The sequence below is a fragment of the Alosa alosa genome, chromosome 10 (genome assembly GCF_017589495.1).
Source record: "Alosa alosa isolate M-15738 ecotype Scorff River chromosome 10, AALO_Geno_1.1, whole genome shotgun sequence".
Lineage (NCBI taxonomy): Eukaryota > Metazoa > Chordata > Actinopteri > Clupeiformes > Clupeidae > Alosa > Alosa alosa.
Genome location: NC_063198.1, coordinates 675,474 through 693,320, shown reverse-complemented (window position 1 = coordinate 693,320; position 17,847 = coordinate 675,474). Strand labels below are relative to the sequence as shown.

Below are 17,847 nucleotides of genomic sequence, written 5' to 3'. Positions count from 1 at the left end.
ATGGGCCCACCATGGAACCCCCGGACAAAATTAACTGGGACCCAGCTGGGCAGCCCACATGGGGCCCAGCGTGTGGGCCCCAGATGGGAGAAACCTGGGTTGCCCATGTGGGTTTTAGCTAGGGCCCATATGAAGCCCACCTTCAGCCCATCTGGGCTAGCCCACATGGGGGCACCATGGAACCTCCGGACAAAATTAACAGGGGCCCAGCTGGGCAGCCCACATGGGCCCCACTCACCAGCCCATGTCCAACCCATATGGGCCCCACATGGGTGTGTTGACTGGGATAAAGCAGGCATGGGGGACGGAAGACTGAAACGTTCAAAGCAATTATGCCGGAATTGTTTCAAGACAAACACTGAAGTGTAGCTTAATGCAGCTAGTGGTCCGTAAATCATTTTCTTTCCAGAAAATCTCTCGATGTTGCAATGTGTTTAGGCTAGCCCAGGCCTATTTCATTTTTTGAGTTGCTGCTTGAAACGGTGTAGCCTTAAAGATAAAGAAGATGACCAGATATATTAACATGATGACTGATGAAACAAATTACTGTGATGTTTTAATAAACCATTGTTGGTTTACATTTAACAAGTCAGCATAACACATCAATTCAAAAATGTGTTTTCTGTAGGCTACGTGTCCAGCTACTGTAGGCCTATAAATAAACACAATAGAAAACTGTTTTCAGTAGTCTACCACTGTTGCAGAATCACATAGGTATCCCTTACATTTTGTACATTGTTGCACATTCCAACAAGGAAGCAGTTACGAGAAACTTTCTTCTAACTCCCTGTAACTCCCAGCGCTCATTCAATGTAGGCGCATCTGCACAAGTAAAACTGAACCCCTGGAGATGACGTGTGTAGCAACAAACGAACGAAGCGGATGCACGAATGATAGATTGAACAAACGTGACAGTACAACAAATCCTTGCGATACTGGGTTGGAGGAGCTGGTAGGGGGACAGTTAGTAAGTGTTCTTAACAGTCTTCTGTAATAAAACCAGCAGAGGTGCTGAAAGCCAACATCGAGAGCGGTGTGGAGATACAAGGATACAAGGAAGTTTATTGTCACATGCATATAGTTACTGGAAGTAAGAAATGCAGTGAAATTATGTCTGGTATCAGCCTATTTGTGCATTAATGGGGGGGGTAAAAAGTGCAGTAGAAGAGGGGTTTAGTAGATTAAGTGACAAGGGCTGCATAAGAAAGGTGGGGGAGGATTGGGATTGGGGGTGCACCAACAAGGAGCACCCAAGAGTAACAGGGGCAAGGAAAAACTCCCTTACCAAGGAAGAAACCTTGGGCAGATCCACGGCTCAAGGGGCTAACCCAACTGCCAGGGGTCTTGGTGTGTGTGTTGGGGGGATGACAGGGGAGACGGGATAGTGTGCTGTGCATGTGGGGAGAGGGCAGTGTGCAATATGTGTGTTGGAGAAGCTTCCTCATGAGAGGAAGGGGGGGGCAGTGTGCTGTAAGTATGTTGGGGATGTGTGTTGGAGAAGCTTCCTGATGAAATAATGTGCTGTGTATGTAGGGGAGAGGGGGGGGCAGTGTACTGCAAGTATGGTGAAGGGACTTACTATTGCAAGCAGAGTACTGTATGTATGATGTATGTGAGTGATGACAGTGAAGATGTGTGTGTGGGCGGGAGATGCTTTACTCCCTCTTCAAGAAAATCTAGGAAAGGGAGTAAATACCATCTGAATGGAAGGAGCGCTACCGTATCAAGCTCCCAAATAAAGGGGACTTGAGCATTTGCTCCAACTACAGAGGAATAACTCTACTGTCCATTCCTGGTAAGGTGTTCAACCATGTGCTGTTGAACAGGATACAAGACATTGTCGACCCCCAACTCCGAGACCAGCAGGCTGGTTTCCGCAACGACAGATCTTGCACCGACCATATCACAATATTGTGCATCATTTTGGAACAGTTACTAGAGTGGAATTCGCTTCGCCTCTCTATATCAATTTCATTGATTATGAGAAGGCCTTCAACAGTGTCGAGACACTACGGCAGGGGTCCCCAAATAGTTTGGCCCAAGGGACAAATTATGTCAAGCATGCCAAACCAACGGCCAAAGCATCCAGGATTAAATACAGACACACCCACAAACATTTAAAAAATGAAAAATAATCATCCTAACACTCATGCAAATTTCTATATCTGAGTCTGACCAAAAACATTTTAATTTACTGCACCTCTGAAAGCAAATTAACAATATTGTGCCCAAATCATTGCTGCCCAAATTATCTAGATCAGTTTCTCTCTGAATAAAAAACGGTTGATGAAAAACAGTTGATGGTGATTCTAGTATAGGAAAAACAAAAACATCAGCAAAAGTACAGGAATGACCAACATGGAACTTAACATTTTAAAAATCTGAAAATATTTTGTAAATGTATGTAAATGTAAGAAAGTGGATGTGAGAACAACTCATAAAAAAGGACTGTGTCATACAGTGTTCAGAGATGAGATTAATAAAGATTTTAGATTGGATACTGTTGAATAGTTTGCTAGGTCACAGTGGATACCATTGTTGCTATACCGAAATCCTTTAGCTTTCTAAGATTCTGCGCTTGTTACCATGCTAGTGTTAGATCACAAGTTATTTAACCATGGAATGTTATCACATTTACTCGTATTGGCAAAATTAGATGTTTATTTTATTCAATTTTTAGCTTGCTTGACTTTTACACACGCACATAACTGCTATCAAAAGGGCACCATTACAATCAGCTGGAATTCACTGGTTGTTCAAATTAAAAGATAGTTCAAATAAGTATGCTGCATTTGAATAAAGGTGTTTGCCACATTGATAAAGTCCAATTAAATACCCTAGAACTTTATCATTTACCTTGTCAAAATCTGACGGTGATTTTTTTCATGGCTCTCACCAGGGTTCTAAATTAACACCGCCAACCCGCCAAATGCGGGTTTAAATTCATTTTGGCAGGTGTTAATAAAAACTTACTAGCCAGTTAGGGCGGTGATGCATGAGGCATTACATGCATGATACATAAGGCTCTGTTCTCGGTCATATATCCCCCTGGCAGTACTTCCTACTTTCCCATGACCACTGTGCCGTAATGCTACGTGATGACGTTTCATACGCCCATTGGCTGCGCGCAGTTTACAGTAAAACCAGAGAGGGTTACAGCGGAGTAGTAATCAAGGATCTTTGATGAGCGCGAGAGACCATGGAAACGAATGGAGCGTCTACCAGAAAACACAAGGAATTAGAACGAACGGAGACAGAGCAGGGAGCATTTGGTCGGGCCGCCGTTCTTGAAGTTGCATGTCTGGTTCTCGGTAGCAACTCGCTATGTCTATGCTGTATTGCTATGCTAGGTGAACGATTCACCTATAACAAGTTCATTTACTATCAAATTGGCTTAGTTAAGGTTATATTAAGGGGGAAATCTTGCATAATGTACCTTTAAATATATCTATGCAACATAATTACACACAAGGTTTCTTTTTGGAGAAAATAGGTTTTTGTTGTTCCATGTTATAAGAGAAAGGCAACAGGTATACACACTGAACTAAAGCCTATTTTTTAGCAGTTCTGCAAGAATCATTCAGCCTGAGAAACTTGTTGCTTGTACAAGTGAAGAAGAATAATTGTATCTGTTATTACCAACTGCTCTAATGCTTTAATTAATTACTTGTTTCAATATTCACTATATCTTTGGATGTGTGCATAACTCTGACAATCAATGAAAATGACAATCTAATCTAAAACTTAATAGTATCTGATAGCCTATAGCTATAATAAGAGAGAGCCTGCTGACCTTGTAAACGTAGAGTTCATGACTTTCATCAGTCAACGTAGTTCCATCCTCCCTCATGAGTGGCGTGAAGGCAAAGCCAAAGAGCTTCTTTTCTCCCTTATCTTTAGCTGTGATGGTAGGAATGGCCAAAGTCATCATTAGACACTGGTATTTACAGTCATGTGAAAAAGAAACCCTCTTTGAAATCTATGGTCAGAACATTATTAAAAATCATATGGTCTTAACAGGTCTTAACATAAGGTAGATACAACCTCAAATGACTAATAACACATGATATCAGCAATATCAGTAGGCTATGTGTGGTCTGTGCGTCACGTTACATTTATATAGCGCTTTTCTCAAAACTCAAAGCACTTCACATGGAAAGGGGGACCTCACTAACCACCACCAATGTGTAGCACCCACCTGGGTGATGCACGGCAGCCATTATGCGCCAGAATGCTTACCACACATCAGCTTGAGGTGGCGAGTGAGGGAGTGAATGAGCCAATTACAGTGGCCAGATTGATGAGCCAAGCTGGAAATTTAGCCAGGCTACTGGGGAATCCCCCACTCTTTGCGATAAGTGCCATGGGATCTTTAATGACCACAGTGAGTCAGGACCTCGGTTTAACGTCTCATCCGAAGGACGGCATCTCCTACAGTACAGTGTCCCCGTCACTGCACTGGGGCACTGGGATCGATCTAGACTCTAGACTCATTTGCACAATTTGACAATAAGCATACATTAAGTTATTATAAGCAGTCGTCATTGCTTTGACAATGAAAGGATGTATCGTAACACCCCCAATTATCACCACTTTTGTTCGGAAATTCTAAAACAACAATGTTTTTTAACACTTCAAAATAACATTTGCTAAATTAACCTTACATTTTTCAGTAGCCATAGGTGTGTAGATTTGAACAAAATCTGGTTTGGTTCTTAACGGGAGCATTTACTGCCTGAAATATCCGATTTTGTTTACCACGCTCTGAGTTATAGTGCTGGCCTGATGGGTCGCCTATTTACGCCGTTTCAACGGCACATGAACGGTTAGACTGAGAATTCTCGTCATGAAATTGAAATTCCACTGGAGCTCCAAGCGGATGTGTACACGCAGCCAACACTGTTTACAGCTCTTCGAGTCACGGTAAAATGTAATTTTTGGTACATAGCTAATTTAGATACACCTATGGTGTGGGTGCTTGCGTTTCTTTAGGAATCCGCCGTCTTGGTTTGTATAGAAATGGATATTAAGTGACACATACACACAAGATGGCGGAAATACGGGACCGACGGTAATAGGGGGAGTTTCGATAATGACCTGTTGCTACCTTGATATTTCTGTTTGCTATTAAAAACAAACTATATAACTAGCCACCTAGCAGAGTGGAATACGTCTTAATTAGATTCAGATCATATGTGACCCTGCAAGGCGAAACCAGTCGCTTTGCGCGCGGTGCTATTTTGAGAAAATCCACGATAAACAAACGTACGGGTTAAAATGACGAATTTCACATTTTCGCATAATTCGACAGTATACAGTCTACACTTTCATATTGTGAACAAATTTTACAGATAAACATACGTTTTGACTGTTAAACCCTGACTTTATTTAGGTGAAGATTCAACACATTAGCAGTCATTCCTTTTGTCCACGCCGCTATAAGGTTTTACTGTAGGCTAGAGCTAAAATTTACTCATTAGGCTAGTCATTACTTGTTACTCAATGTATCAGCTCTATATTGGGCAGCCATGGCCTACCGGTTAGCGCTTCGGAATTGGAACCGGAGGGTTGCCGGTTCGAACCCTGACCAGTAGGCCACGGCTGAAGTGCCCTTGAGCAAGGCACCTAACCCCTCACTGCTCCCCGAGCGCCACTGTTGTTGCAGGCAGATCACTGCACCGTGATTAGTGTGTGCTTCACCTCACTGTGTGTTCACTGTGTGCAGTGTGTTTCACTAATTCACGGATTGGGATAAATGCAGAGACCAAATTTACTAAAAGTACATGCGCTGATGGGCTTTGGCACAAACAGCATCAGTGTATGAATCAAAACATAGCTTACTGTCAATAATTATGCCAAGGTACTTGTACTCTTGTACTATCTCAACTGGTTGACCATTAATGATAGTAGGGGGAAGAGGGGGGCATTGCTTCCTTCAGTGAGTTTTTTTTTTAGCAGTTTGCAAACGGAGTGCATTACCACCACCATCTGCTGGACTAAGGTGTAATGGCAAGTGTATACAGTACGAACGAAACTGGTATATGCCAAATATTTAAATAAATCCAAAACTATATTGTAATGATTCTGGGTGTTTTTTTTAATCGTTCTCAAAAAATATTTATTTTTCTCCACCTAAATAGTGTTATTTTTTTATTTTCTTCATGTAGTTTAGCTTCCTTTAACAATGAAGTATAATTTATGCCCATCGATTGAAATATTTATGAGTTTGAGGACTTCATAGCCCAAAACTCCTTCAGCTCATCATAAGCCTCCATTCATTTACGGGAAAGTGTTGCCCCTACCAATATGGCGGCCGTGTTGACATATTCCTCAACAGACAATGTGGTATCTATGTATATATGTCTATGCGTGAGACAATAACGCCATAGTAGGAAGAGAGGCCTCACTGGAGCAATGTCTGAACTCGAAGCGCAAATGCGAGTCCCTGAAGCGGTCAATAGGGATGGGAAGCTTGAGGATCTCACTCCAACGGGGACTGTTGTTGTGGTACAGCACAAAGGAACGGTATTCAGTGATACAAACTTCACCTGTCCCCAAGCTGATGCAGTCCTGAGACAAAATACACAGCAAAAAGAACAAGTACACAAAAACACAGAAAGAGAAACAGCATTTTAATATTGTTAAATAAATACTGGGTTAAACATTACTTACATGTAGGTGTTTTATCTTCAAAACTGCAAAAACAAACTATACTATTATTTGAACTTTAATAACAAATAAAAACAAACTATACTATTATTTGTTGTGTATTTGTATGACAAGGTAAAATGGTTTCTGTGATATAACAACAAAAAGGATGACATACTTTCAGGACCTCCCCATCAGCATACAGCACATACATCGTCACCTCAATGTTTTTCTGAACACTTTTGCCGCCCCTCTCAAAGTCTCCTCTCTCTAATGTCAAGTACAGGTCATTCCGGATGTCACCTAGGTCACAGATATGCAGATGCCCAAAGGTTCTTCAGGATCAGTTTCAAATGGCATGGTTGAAAAAACATTTTGTGTTTCCTCACCTAGAATAAATAAGGTGCTGATATAAAGAGGCCATTACAAATATATTCAGAGCTCCAGGCTGTGAGTGATCAGTTGCACTTTGCGAACAAAATAAGGCATGACTGATTATTTCTTAAATGTTGCACTGAGTATCACTACAAAATAACCTGGCATTTAAAAAAAGTCACTGTAGAGAGCTGGACAGACGTAACTGTGGCAAGCAAGCAAATTCTGGTTATGTGAACCTTTTGTACATGAAGGCAACTCAATGTGCTTTACACCATCAGAGAACAGAGAATAACAAGCAGTGGTAAGTGAAAGCATGGAGTGAATGAAATAATAATAATAATAATAATAATAATAATAATAATAATAACATAAATCATCATAAAAGTCACAAAGCACATAATTACAATCCATAAAACACAGAGTGGAGTCTGTTTTTTTGAAGTAAATAAATAAAATGAAGAATAAAAAGAGGATACAGTACATGAGCTGTGAATAGTTTGGTCTTAAGTTTTGATTTAAAACTGGTAGTAGTTGGAGTATATTTCATGTCCTTGGGAAATATATTCCACATGGACTACATAGTAGCTAAATGCTGTTTCACCTGTTGTTTTGTTCTGACATAGGGTTTTATTGGTAAGTGCTTCTCCTGTGATCTGAGAGGTCTGGAAGGTGTTGTTGGAGCATATCTAAAAGGTATTTTGGTCCAAATCCATTTAAAATCTTATATTCAAGCAGTGCAAGGATTTGAGTATATGAGTGATGAAGTCTGCTTTTTGTAGGGATCCACACTGCTATATTTTGAACTTAGAACACACAAAATCACCAAATGATGCCTGTTTGTACTGAAACGATGCATTGAAAATTGTAGCTAAATATTGTAACTAACTGCAGCAGATATTGTCATAGTGTCACCTGGCATGATGACATCAGGGAAGCCCACCTTCCGAGTGATGGCTACACCTCTGTTGAAAACCATAGGGTTGTCTTTTTGGACCTGCTCAATCTCTCCTCTCAACAGCTGCAGAGAGATGACCAGTCCTAAGAGAGGAAAGATATAAATCACTATTATAGAAAGACACAAACACAGACGGTAAAAATAACAATCATAGTAACTAGAATTGCATTTCTAAGGACCTGCAAGAGTGGGCTTGATCAGGTGCAGTTTGCCAAAAGGATCACAACAGTACCCTTTTTTTGAAAATCGGGCACACGGATCAAAAGTTATCTGCATTAACATCCAATTATTACACGGCTCTTCACAAGGCAAGTAGAATGTTCCATTGACTTGAATGGGATTTCCCAGTTCTAGCGGTCATTATTTCTGAGGAAAGGACCTCTGAAAAAAATAATGACCGCTGTCAATGGCAACAGAGTTTGTGCTTCTAATTTAGGTATTTCTTATCACTACGCAAGGACTGGAACTTCATTCAAAAGTGAAAGCAGACGGTTGATCAGCTGTGTTCTAAAGAATGTTTGATTCAAGTTCAGCGTGTGTTGTTGCGAACTATGTTTCTCAGCAAATGCCACGATGAACGGTAACAAATAGGCTAGGCTATTTAGGCTAAAGTCATATCGTGGGGAGTTTATTATTTCGTTTTGGCAAGTAGCTGTGTAATAAGCGGGATAATGTATAGAACGCCGGTCATTATTGGGAAAATAAGTCCCTTCAGGGCGGAACAAGACCCCTCCGCTGTGCGTCGTGGTTGATATGCTGGTTGCTAGGGTAATCATTTTTTTAAGGCAATCCAAGCCCATCCATGTGTGTACAAGTCATGTACATGGTCTACAGCAGATCTACAAAGATTTGTTTGACATGGATTGGCTTCAAAAAATATTTATTTATTACATGACTTGTATACACATGGATTGACATTGAAATTGATTGGCATTGATTGTGCAATTTAAGCACAGCTCAGCTTTAAGAAACTCAAATAGCCTACATACAAGCATTTTGTGATCATTAAGGCTACATCGACAAACTCTTAGTTAGCGGAATATCCTCTGATTTTAATATTACAGATATCTAGGTGATATTTAGTGGGTTTGATCCAGCAAGCCCACTATTGTTCTTCCTAAGTTTTCTTTATTTATTAGTGGGTTTGATCTAGCAAGCCCACTATTGTTCTTCTTAAGTTTACTTTATTTATTTATTTATTTTCCCGTTCACCCACTTTTTGTACGGACAACTGCTCCTACAGCGTTTGAGCTATTGACACGGTTCCAACTCTAAAAATTCAGGCCCGAACCGGTGTATCCTGCTTATATTTTTCGTGTGGCTGTCCCTTGTCGTTTTCGCGTTATTCCCGTCTTTTGTCATTTTTTGGCCCCATTGAAATGAATGGAGAATAGACCTCTGAAGTTCGCCTACAAAAAAGCTGCAATCTTTGAGATCCGGTATTTGCCGTTTTTTTCTATGGGGAAAATAACATGTGGATTTTTAATTATCGCACCTGTTAAACTCTCGCGGGGATGTAAAAGTCCAGGCGCGCAGGAGGCACGGGGGACGTGGGGGATATGTCCCCCGCAGTGCTGAAGAGACGGCCGTCGTCCCCCTCACTTTTGATAAGCAAAAAAGCTTTATAGGTACGCTAAATAAATAATAACCTATAGAGTTTGCTCTAACTATGTAAAACTCCCCATTAACAGCTTCACATCACTAACCACAGCCATCTACAGTACTGTAAGACTGCACAATCTCATATTCACTCTGTTGGATATCTGAAGCCAGTTTGTCTACTAACAACCATCATAAAATAATCCAGGCTACTTGCTTAGCGTAAATCCTCAAATTATGGCTGGGGTCTTTTGCAAAGCACAGCATCTTTATTTGAGGCAGGCTGGTATTCGAGGCAGGCTTTTTTTTTTTCTAACCTGCATTTAGACATGTGTTTCGTTTGGTAGCCTATCAAAAGCATAACATTTTCGGTTTGGTTTGGGATTTAATTTACTTTTGGACTGTTTGATTAATATACTGCTTAATGTTGGGACTGATGGGCACTGAAATCTGGGAGATATTTGATGGTTCACTGTTATGTTTCATGCAGTTGAAAAAGTGTCGGGATTTCCACCACTGTTTATTGTGAGACAAGGCAGCCGTTATTTGAATAGGGGTTGTGCTGTAATAGAAACTTATTGATTTCACCTATGATTTAGTACTTTTTATTAAATTTGTAGGCTGGAATGCCTTGAGTCACGCAACAATTGTGTAGGCTTCAGCTCTAGTGCTGGTGGACTGATGGCAATTGTTGGTATGGTAGGCAATTGTTACCCCGTCTTGTATGGGAACCTGCCTTTATTTGTCCGGCTATACATCAATCAATCAATTCCGGGCATAATTTGAGGATTTATGGTAGCCTAGTCTCCTGCTCAACATGACATTAGCTGTTATGTTTATTGATAACAAACTCAACTGGCCTTCAATCTGATCAACTAGTTTTCACTAGCCTAACTGTAAAATACAAGTCTATACCCAACGTTTTTGTTCTAAGACATTTATTTCAAACATAATTTCCAGACACAAATTGGATACTTCAGTTACATTGGTGCATAAATCCCAGTGAGTAGGCTACCACACCCCAGAGTGATGGGCCTAGTGTTCTTACGCGTTCAGTGTGGGGTATAAACAAGCTGAGAATTTAGCGGTGTGTCACGTGTGCCTATCACAGACGTGGGGAGCTCTTTGAAGCTTGGGATAATGTAGTACAGTTACTACAGTAACAGTATTTTCAATTTTATAAATGCTTTGTTTAAATGCTGTTTGAACAAATAGCAGTTGATTATAAAGGCAACTTTCTGTTGCAATTTTCTGGGTGTTCTGGACTGATAACTTGTTAAGCCAACATGTTTTAACGTTGCATAAATATTAACACAGGGCCTTGGATAATTCCAAGATGGCGGCGCGTACACACGCAGCGACCTCTCTCTGTCCCAACCGTACGGTGTTTTGTCTGCTTAAAAGTGTTTGTCCGAAAGTTTTACGTGTTCGCCTTGTCTTACTACGCCGTACTACAAGTACAGCAGGCAGTTTTTAATCGACATCTGCAAAAGCAAGTTTTGCAGCGCTCTGGACTTTGCAACAGAGACGCTTAAAGGAACTCGGACTACTCCGCCTGCAACAACACCGACTCGCTTCGCTACTCCTCCCCGAAAGAAAGCGCCGGAAGCGTGTGCGAGGAAGCAGAAGAGGGGCAGCTGCTGAGGCGTCCGGGCCAGGCTAGCGGCCAGCCCAACTCGCCCAGCCATACCATCCATTCTCCTGGCAAATGTAACATCACTGGACAACAAAATGGATCACATAATGACTGCTGAGATCAACGAACCGCACAGTAAGTAACTGCTGTGTGCTCGCTTCACTGAGACTTGGTTAAATGACAACATTCCGACTCTGCTGTACAACTGGAGCAGCTAGCATGCTATCGAAAGCAGACAGGGCCATTGTAAAGGGAGGTAAATCACGAGGAGGAGGAATCTGTGTTTACATCCGCGGACGAATGGTGCCGGACACTGTAGTAGTATGCAAACACTGCTCACCACTGGCAGAGTTTATGATCATAAAGTGCCGACCTTTTACCTGCCAAGGGAAATTACTGCGATTCTGCTAGTCGCAGTATACATCCCGCCTACCAACAACAACAGCCATAAGAACGCTGCTCTTAGTGAACTGTACCAGGCTGTCAGTGAACAACAGACGGCACACCCAGACGGTTTCACCATCTTCACTGGAGATTTTAACCATGCTGATCTAAAACTGTACTTCCAAAGCTACACCAGCATGTTGATTTTCCAACAAGAGGAGATAACATCCTGGACCTGGCCTACACTACACACAAAGGAGCATACAAAGCCACCCCCCCCCACATTGGACTTTCAGACCATATCACTGTTATGCTAATGCCCGATACAGACAAAGGGTAAAAGCGAACAAACCGTTCGTAAGCAGGTAAAAGTGTGGCCTGAGGGAGCCTCCGATGCTCTTCAAGACTGCTTTGACACAACAGACTGGGAAATGTTCAAGCAGGCAGCCACTTACAACAACCGACAGACATAGAGGAGTATACAGACACTGTAACCTCTTACATCACCAAGTGCATCGATGATGTGACCCACACAAAAGACATCATCACTGGCTAACTGGAAGCCATGGCTGACAGGATGTCCTCAGGCTGCTGAGGGCCAGAGACAAAGCCTACAGAGCTGGGGATGAAGCTGGCATGAAAACAGCGAGAGCCAACCTGTCCCGTGGCATCAAGGAAGCAAAAAGGAATACACTCACAAGATAACCACCCACTTCAAAGACAGCAGGAACTCACAAAGCCTATGGCAGGGCATTCAGGCCCTCACGACTACAAGCCCAGCCACAGAGCTGTGAGCAACATCCCTCTGCTCAACAACCTGAACCGCTTTTTGCTCGCTTTGAAAGCACAAAACAGCACCTGCCCACAGAAGACCCATCCCCCTCTACATGAGCAGCCCCCTGTGCCTCTCTGCCGACAGCGTGAAGAGGACACTTGCTGCTATCAACACCCGTAAGGCAACAGGTCCAGACAACATCCCAGGTCGTGCGCTGAAGGACTGCGCAGGGGAGCTTAAGGATGTCTTCACAGACATCTTTAACACTTCCCTGAAGCAAGCCATCGTCCCATCATGTTTCAAAGCTGCCACCATCATACCTGTACCGAAGAAAACTGCTCCATCCTGCTTCAATGACTACCGCCCTGTGGCACTGACACCCATCATCATGAAGTGCTTTGAGCGGCTTGTCATGTCACATATCAAAGCCATTCTCCCCCACCCTGGACCCTTCCAGTTTGCATACCGGAGCCAAGCGGGTCTACAGAGGATGCAATCTGCTCTGCCCTCCACCCAGCCCTCACCCACCTGGAAAAGAGACTCATATGTGAGATTGCTGTTTATAGACTTCAGTTCTGCATTCAACACCATAATACCACAACAACTCATCTGCAAACTTGACAAACTAGGACTCAGTACCTACCTCTGCAACTGGCTACTGGACTTCCTCTGTCAGAGGCCCCAAGTAGTACGTGTTGGCAACAATACCTCAAGCAGCATCACACTGAGCACAGGGGCCCCCCAAGGCTGCGTGCTCAGTCCGCTGCTCTTCACCCTGCTGACGATGACTGCACTGCAACCTACAGCAACAATCACATAGTGAAATTTGCTGACGACACAACTTCTGGTGGGTCTCATCACCAAGGGCTTACGAGACTCAATACAGGTTGGAGGCTCCACCATCTGACCACGCGGTGCAGGGACAACAACCTCCCCTGCTGAACGTCCAGCAAGACCAAAGAGATTGTTGTTGACTTCCGGAGAGGTCACACCCAACACCTGCCACTGACCATCGACGGTGCTGTGGTGGAGAGAGCCAGCACCAAATTCTGGGGTGCACATCAGTGAAGACCTCTCCTGGACCACCAACACTGCATCACTGGCGAAGAGAGCTCAGCCGCCTGTACTTCCTCGCGAAAACTCAGGCGAGCAAGTGCTCCACCAGCCATCATGACCACATTCTACCGAGGCACCATTGAGAGCATCCTCTCCAGCTGTATCGCTGTGTGGGGCGGAAGCTGCACTGAATACAACAGGAAAGCCCTGCAGCGCATAGTGAACACAGCTGGAAGGATCATCGGTGCTTCACTCCCTCCCCTGAAGGACATTTACACCACCCACCTCACCCTCAAGGCTTACCAAAATTGTGAGTGATGCAAGTCACCCCGCTCACAATCTGTTTGATCTACTGCCCTCTGGGAAGAGGTACAGAAGCCTGCGCTCCCGCACTACCAGACTCACTAACAACATCCTGGACATTGGACCCACAATGGCCGCCTGCACTACTCCACCTGCACACTTGAACACTTGCACACTTGTACACTTTACAACTTGGTGTTGTTGTCCTGAAAACACAACACTTCTGCTGCTCTTACATAACTTGCACCACTATGCCACTTTCTTTATTACTTAGGTCAAACAGTATTTTATAGTATTTTACAGTATTTGCACTAGTATTTTATTGACTGTCTATGCACAATTTCAACAAAATTTTGCTGCTCTTATTTTTTCATTATTATTATATGTGCCCTCTTATTTACTTATTTACTTACTTTTCTGTTTACTTGAATGTTATGTTTGTCTGTGGACTTAAAATTGGTCAAATATGTCTTGTCTTCACCGTGGGATAGTGAGAAACGTAATTTCGATCTCTTTGTATGTCTGGAACATGTGAAGAAATTGACAATAAAGCTGACTTTGACTTTGACTTTGAACTGCAAACACATAGTGGAGAGTTGATTTGGTTTATACCAGACAATTTAAGTAGGCCTAACTAGGCTATTTGATCATGTAGTCTATGTTTGGATCATAGGCATGATGATTCATTCATGGCTTCATAAAATATCAACATCCCATGTTGCTTTTAGAGTATTGTAACATTGGCCCAAATAGTGTGAAATAAATCTAAAAAAAATAAATAAAAGTAGAATTGCACATAGCAAGAAGCTGGTCTGAGGGCAGATCTGGTGTTGTGCTCATCTCACAGTTTTAACCATTTTTATCAGAAATATTTTGAAAACAATCAATGGTATTATCTTAATATTCTGGCAAGTTTAAAATATGATGGTCGAAAGTGGGCCAGAGGTGGCGATCCGATATCTGGAAATCTGATCTCACTATGGGTTTGTGTTCACAATTTGGTCCCCCTCACTTTCAAAATATCTCCTGTGCCCCTGAATTTAGGCACAAGTGGACTCCAATCAAGTTGTAGAAGCATCTCAAGGACCATTGATAGAAGTAGGATGCATCAGAGCTCAATTGCAAGCATCATAACAAAGCGTCTGAATACTTATGTAAATTGAATATTTTAGTCTTTTATTTTTTATACATTTATGAAACACTCCAAACACCAGTTTTTTGTGGAGTGTTGAAGTATTGTGTGTAGATCGATGACAAAAAAATTGATTCCATTTTAAGATTGAAAAATAACAAAATGTGGAAAACTTGAAAGGGTCTGAAAACGTTCCGGTTGCACTGTATATCTATCCATCTACAGTATCTATGTAGCCTACACTAATACACAATATGTTACATGAAAAATGGGCTTCAAATAGGTGTTATTTCAGATAGATTGCAGATATTCAGATAGATTGCGTCTTGTCTTTTAACTACTCATTGCCGTCATCGTGAAGTGCTGTCTTGCGGTTATGGAAATACCATGCACTACAGTGGACAGCCAGCTTCACTCGCGGTATCACGCGACTTTAATTTGTATTTTCCCAGTGTGACGCTGCAACAACCCAAACAACCGGTAGATGGCTCAAGTGAGCAGGGTGTCTCGTAAAAAGAAATGGAGCCTGGAAAACCCTACACAGACTTCACTACAAACTTTAGCAGACTGGTTTAGAAATAATTTAATGGCCAGAAATATGCCTGCCCTGCCCTAATAAAGAAATATTTGGTTAACTGCGAGTGAGTCCCGTTTGCAGCCGTAGAAGAAACGCAGGACAAATTAAACATTCTGGTTTTCTCCGAGTGCAACGATGATAGACAGACATCATTTGGACAAAATATAGAGCATATTAACCTCCGTTGCTCAGCCAAATGCCTTCCTGTTACGTCCTGTTATCACGGAGTTACAGGCGATAAACGATTTTTGATGGTCACAAGTTTACTTCATTAGCGGTTTATTTATTTGATTATTAAAGAGTGTTTTTCATTTAAAGGTTTGACTTCGCTTATTTATTCAGTAGAGCATTTAGTGCTCTTCCCAATCCCAGACGCTCACATTGCATGTTTGTTTGTAATGGATGCAACCGCTTGAGATACGCTCGTCATAGGCGCCCGATACCGTGGATGCTCCGTCTCGGCACCCACTGAAAACATCGAGCACCCACGTGACAGCTTACAGTCCCGGCTAAATTTACATTAATTTAAAATCAAACATCGCAGTTTATGTTAAATTCAGCATCTCTCATAATGTGATTGGATATGTTACTGTCAATTCCCTACTTCATATACTAACCACCAATGAGAGCCGTCTCTCGTGATGAAAATTCCTGACACTTCCCACCTGAAGAATTAACATAAGGCTTTGTCGGGTCTTCAGCCCCGAATGTTTAAAATGTATATAGCCCTGAATATAATTTTAAAAGTAGTCTGACAAAGCTTATTGTTTTGTGACACAGCTAAACACTGGTACCTCATAGAGCGTCTATAACAGACAGCTTTATGCTAGGGGGAGAAAGCGCCACAAGACACTGTGCTTTATGATTGTTGCCTTCTGATGGTATCTTGCTAATTCACTGAACTGCATTAGGTGACACAAATGGTATTGCCTTTATCTTATAACTCCTTGTCTGGCGACTACCAGGCCTATGGTTTTAAAAGTCAGATGTTCCCTGACAAAGACATTCGAAAATTAAGAATGTTTACTGACTTGAAAAATACACTAATTTTGCAAACTCCCTTCATTCAACCCTTGAAGACATCGCGGTCTGGTGCGCTATGTAGATCGTTTTCTCGTACCATTTAATTTCACAGAATTTAGGTCTACTAGGCCTACAATAACGTCATCACCAAATACATCTTTTATTTTTAGTTGATCAACCACAAAGAGTAGCATAGGCCTACTGTGCACAGTGCACTGACGACTGTAGCAGCCCAACGTAACCAGTTGTTGTAGATGAGAGGCAACCCCTTGTTTCAGATAGCCTGGACAACATGTTACCTGGGTGTTGCCTACATTATTAATTAATGGTAGCCTACAATAGTTAATTGATTCACAACATATTAGTTGGCTCAAAGAGTAGGGAATCAGGATGGAGAGTCACGTGTGTGTTGCTTTTCGGGATCGAATCCAGTTTAATGCTAGTTTTCAAAACATATATTTTTACATGTCTTTTGTCCGAAAGTGGCTGTAATGTAGCCGGCTCATGGTGTATGAAAAGCGACTTCAAACCGCCTAAAACAACTTGTTTGTCAATGTCTGACAACTGCTGCAGCGCATGCACGCAGCAAAAGGAAACCAGTAGGTGGAGAAACCAGAAGGCACACAACACTGGAACGATTTTAAGGCTATTTCAAGATAGGCTACTCAATGGTGCTATTTCACACGCGATTATAGCGACCCCCACTCACGGGGTTAGTGGAAGGTTTTAATAGACGATTGGCGTAGCCTACAGTGGACTAGGGCTGTCAAAATTGCTCAAAAATGACGTTCGAATATCCCCTCTAAAATAAACACATGTATTCGAATATATTGGAATATCTAGGCTATATTATTTGTGCATTATATCAGTGATGCGCATCATGTCATCTGTTTTTAACTTTTTGTATGGTTATTGCTTGACAGGGGGGATCCCAGGCAGCTTTCAGCCATAAGGCATTTCCTAATTCACCTGACACTGATATTCAAAATGTTGAAACTATTTCGGCATAGCCTATAAGCAGTTTAATTAAATGTAATGTTAGTTGTAAACAAACAGGCTACTTGGTGAGGCTTGGCCTCACAGATGCGCTCGTGCCTTAAATGGCAATACAAATCTTCACGATAGGCCTATTAACTGACCGCCCGATTCCACGTTGGCTAGGGGCAGGGGGCCATCAGACATTTGTTACCAAGGGTCTATGAATTGTTAACCCGCCCTGCCCCCAACTAACGCAAACTTTCCACCTCTGAGATAGCTGAAAAGAAGTCTAGAGGACTCCTAACTCACTAGACCTACTTACTGTAGGCTGCGCAAACCACAAGCCTGCATTCGAGGCAGGCCTTCTGTTGAAGAATTTTATATAAATCCTGCGCTAACAGTA

At 42.2% G+C, this 17,847-nt stretch overlaps 1 protein-coding gene across 4 annotated transcripts in view; it reads right to left on the bottom strand.

Moving 5' to 3' along the window:
- The window catches only part of dock3 (dedicator of cytokinesis 3), a 557,701-nt gene that overhangs the window by 379,256 nt on the left and 160,598 nt on the right, over positions 1–17,847 (bottom strand). For all 4 annotated transcript variants that reach the window (XM_048254372.1, XM_048254373.1, XM_048254374.1 and 1 more), the window contains exons 14-17: positions 7,939–8,064; positions 6,827–6,951; positions 6,408–6,570; positions 3,794–3,900 (exon numbers count right to left, since the gene is read on the bottom strand). In XM_048254372.1, coding sequence (XP_048110329.1) covers positions 3,794–3,900; positions 6,408–6,570; positions 6,827–6,951; positions 7,939–8,064 — 521 coding nt within the window. The remainder of the gene's footprint in view (positions 1–3,793; positions 3,901–6,407; positions 6,571–6,826; positions 6,952–7,938; positions 8,065–17,847) is intronic.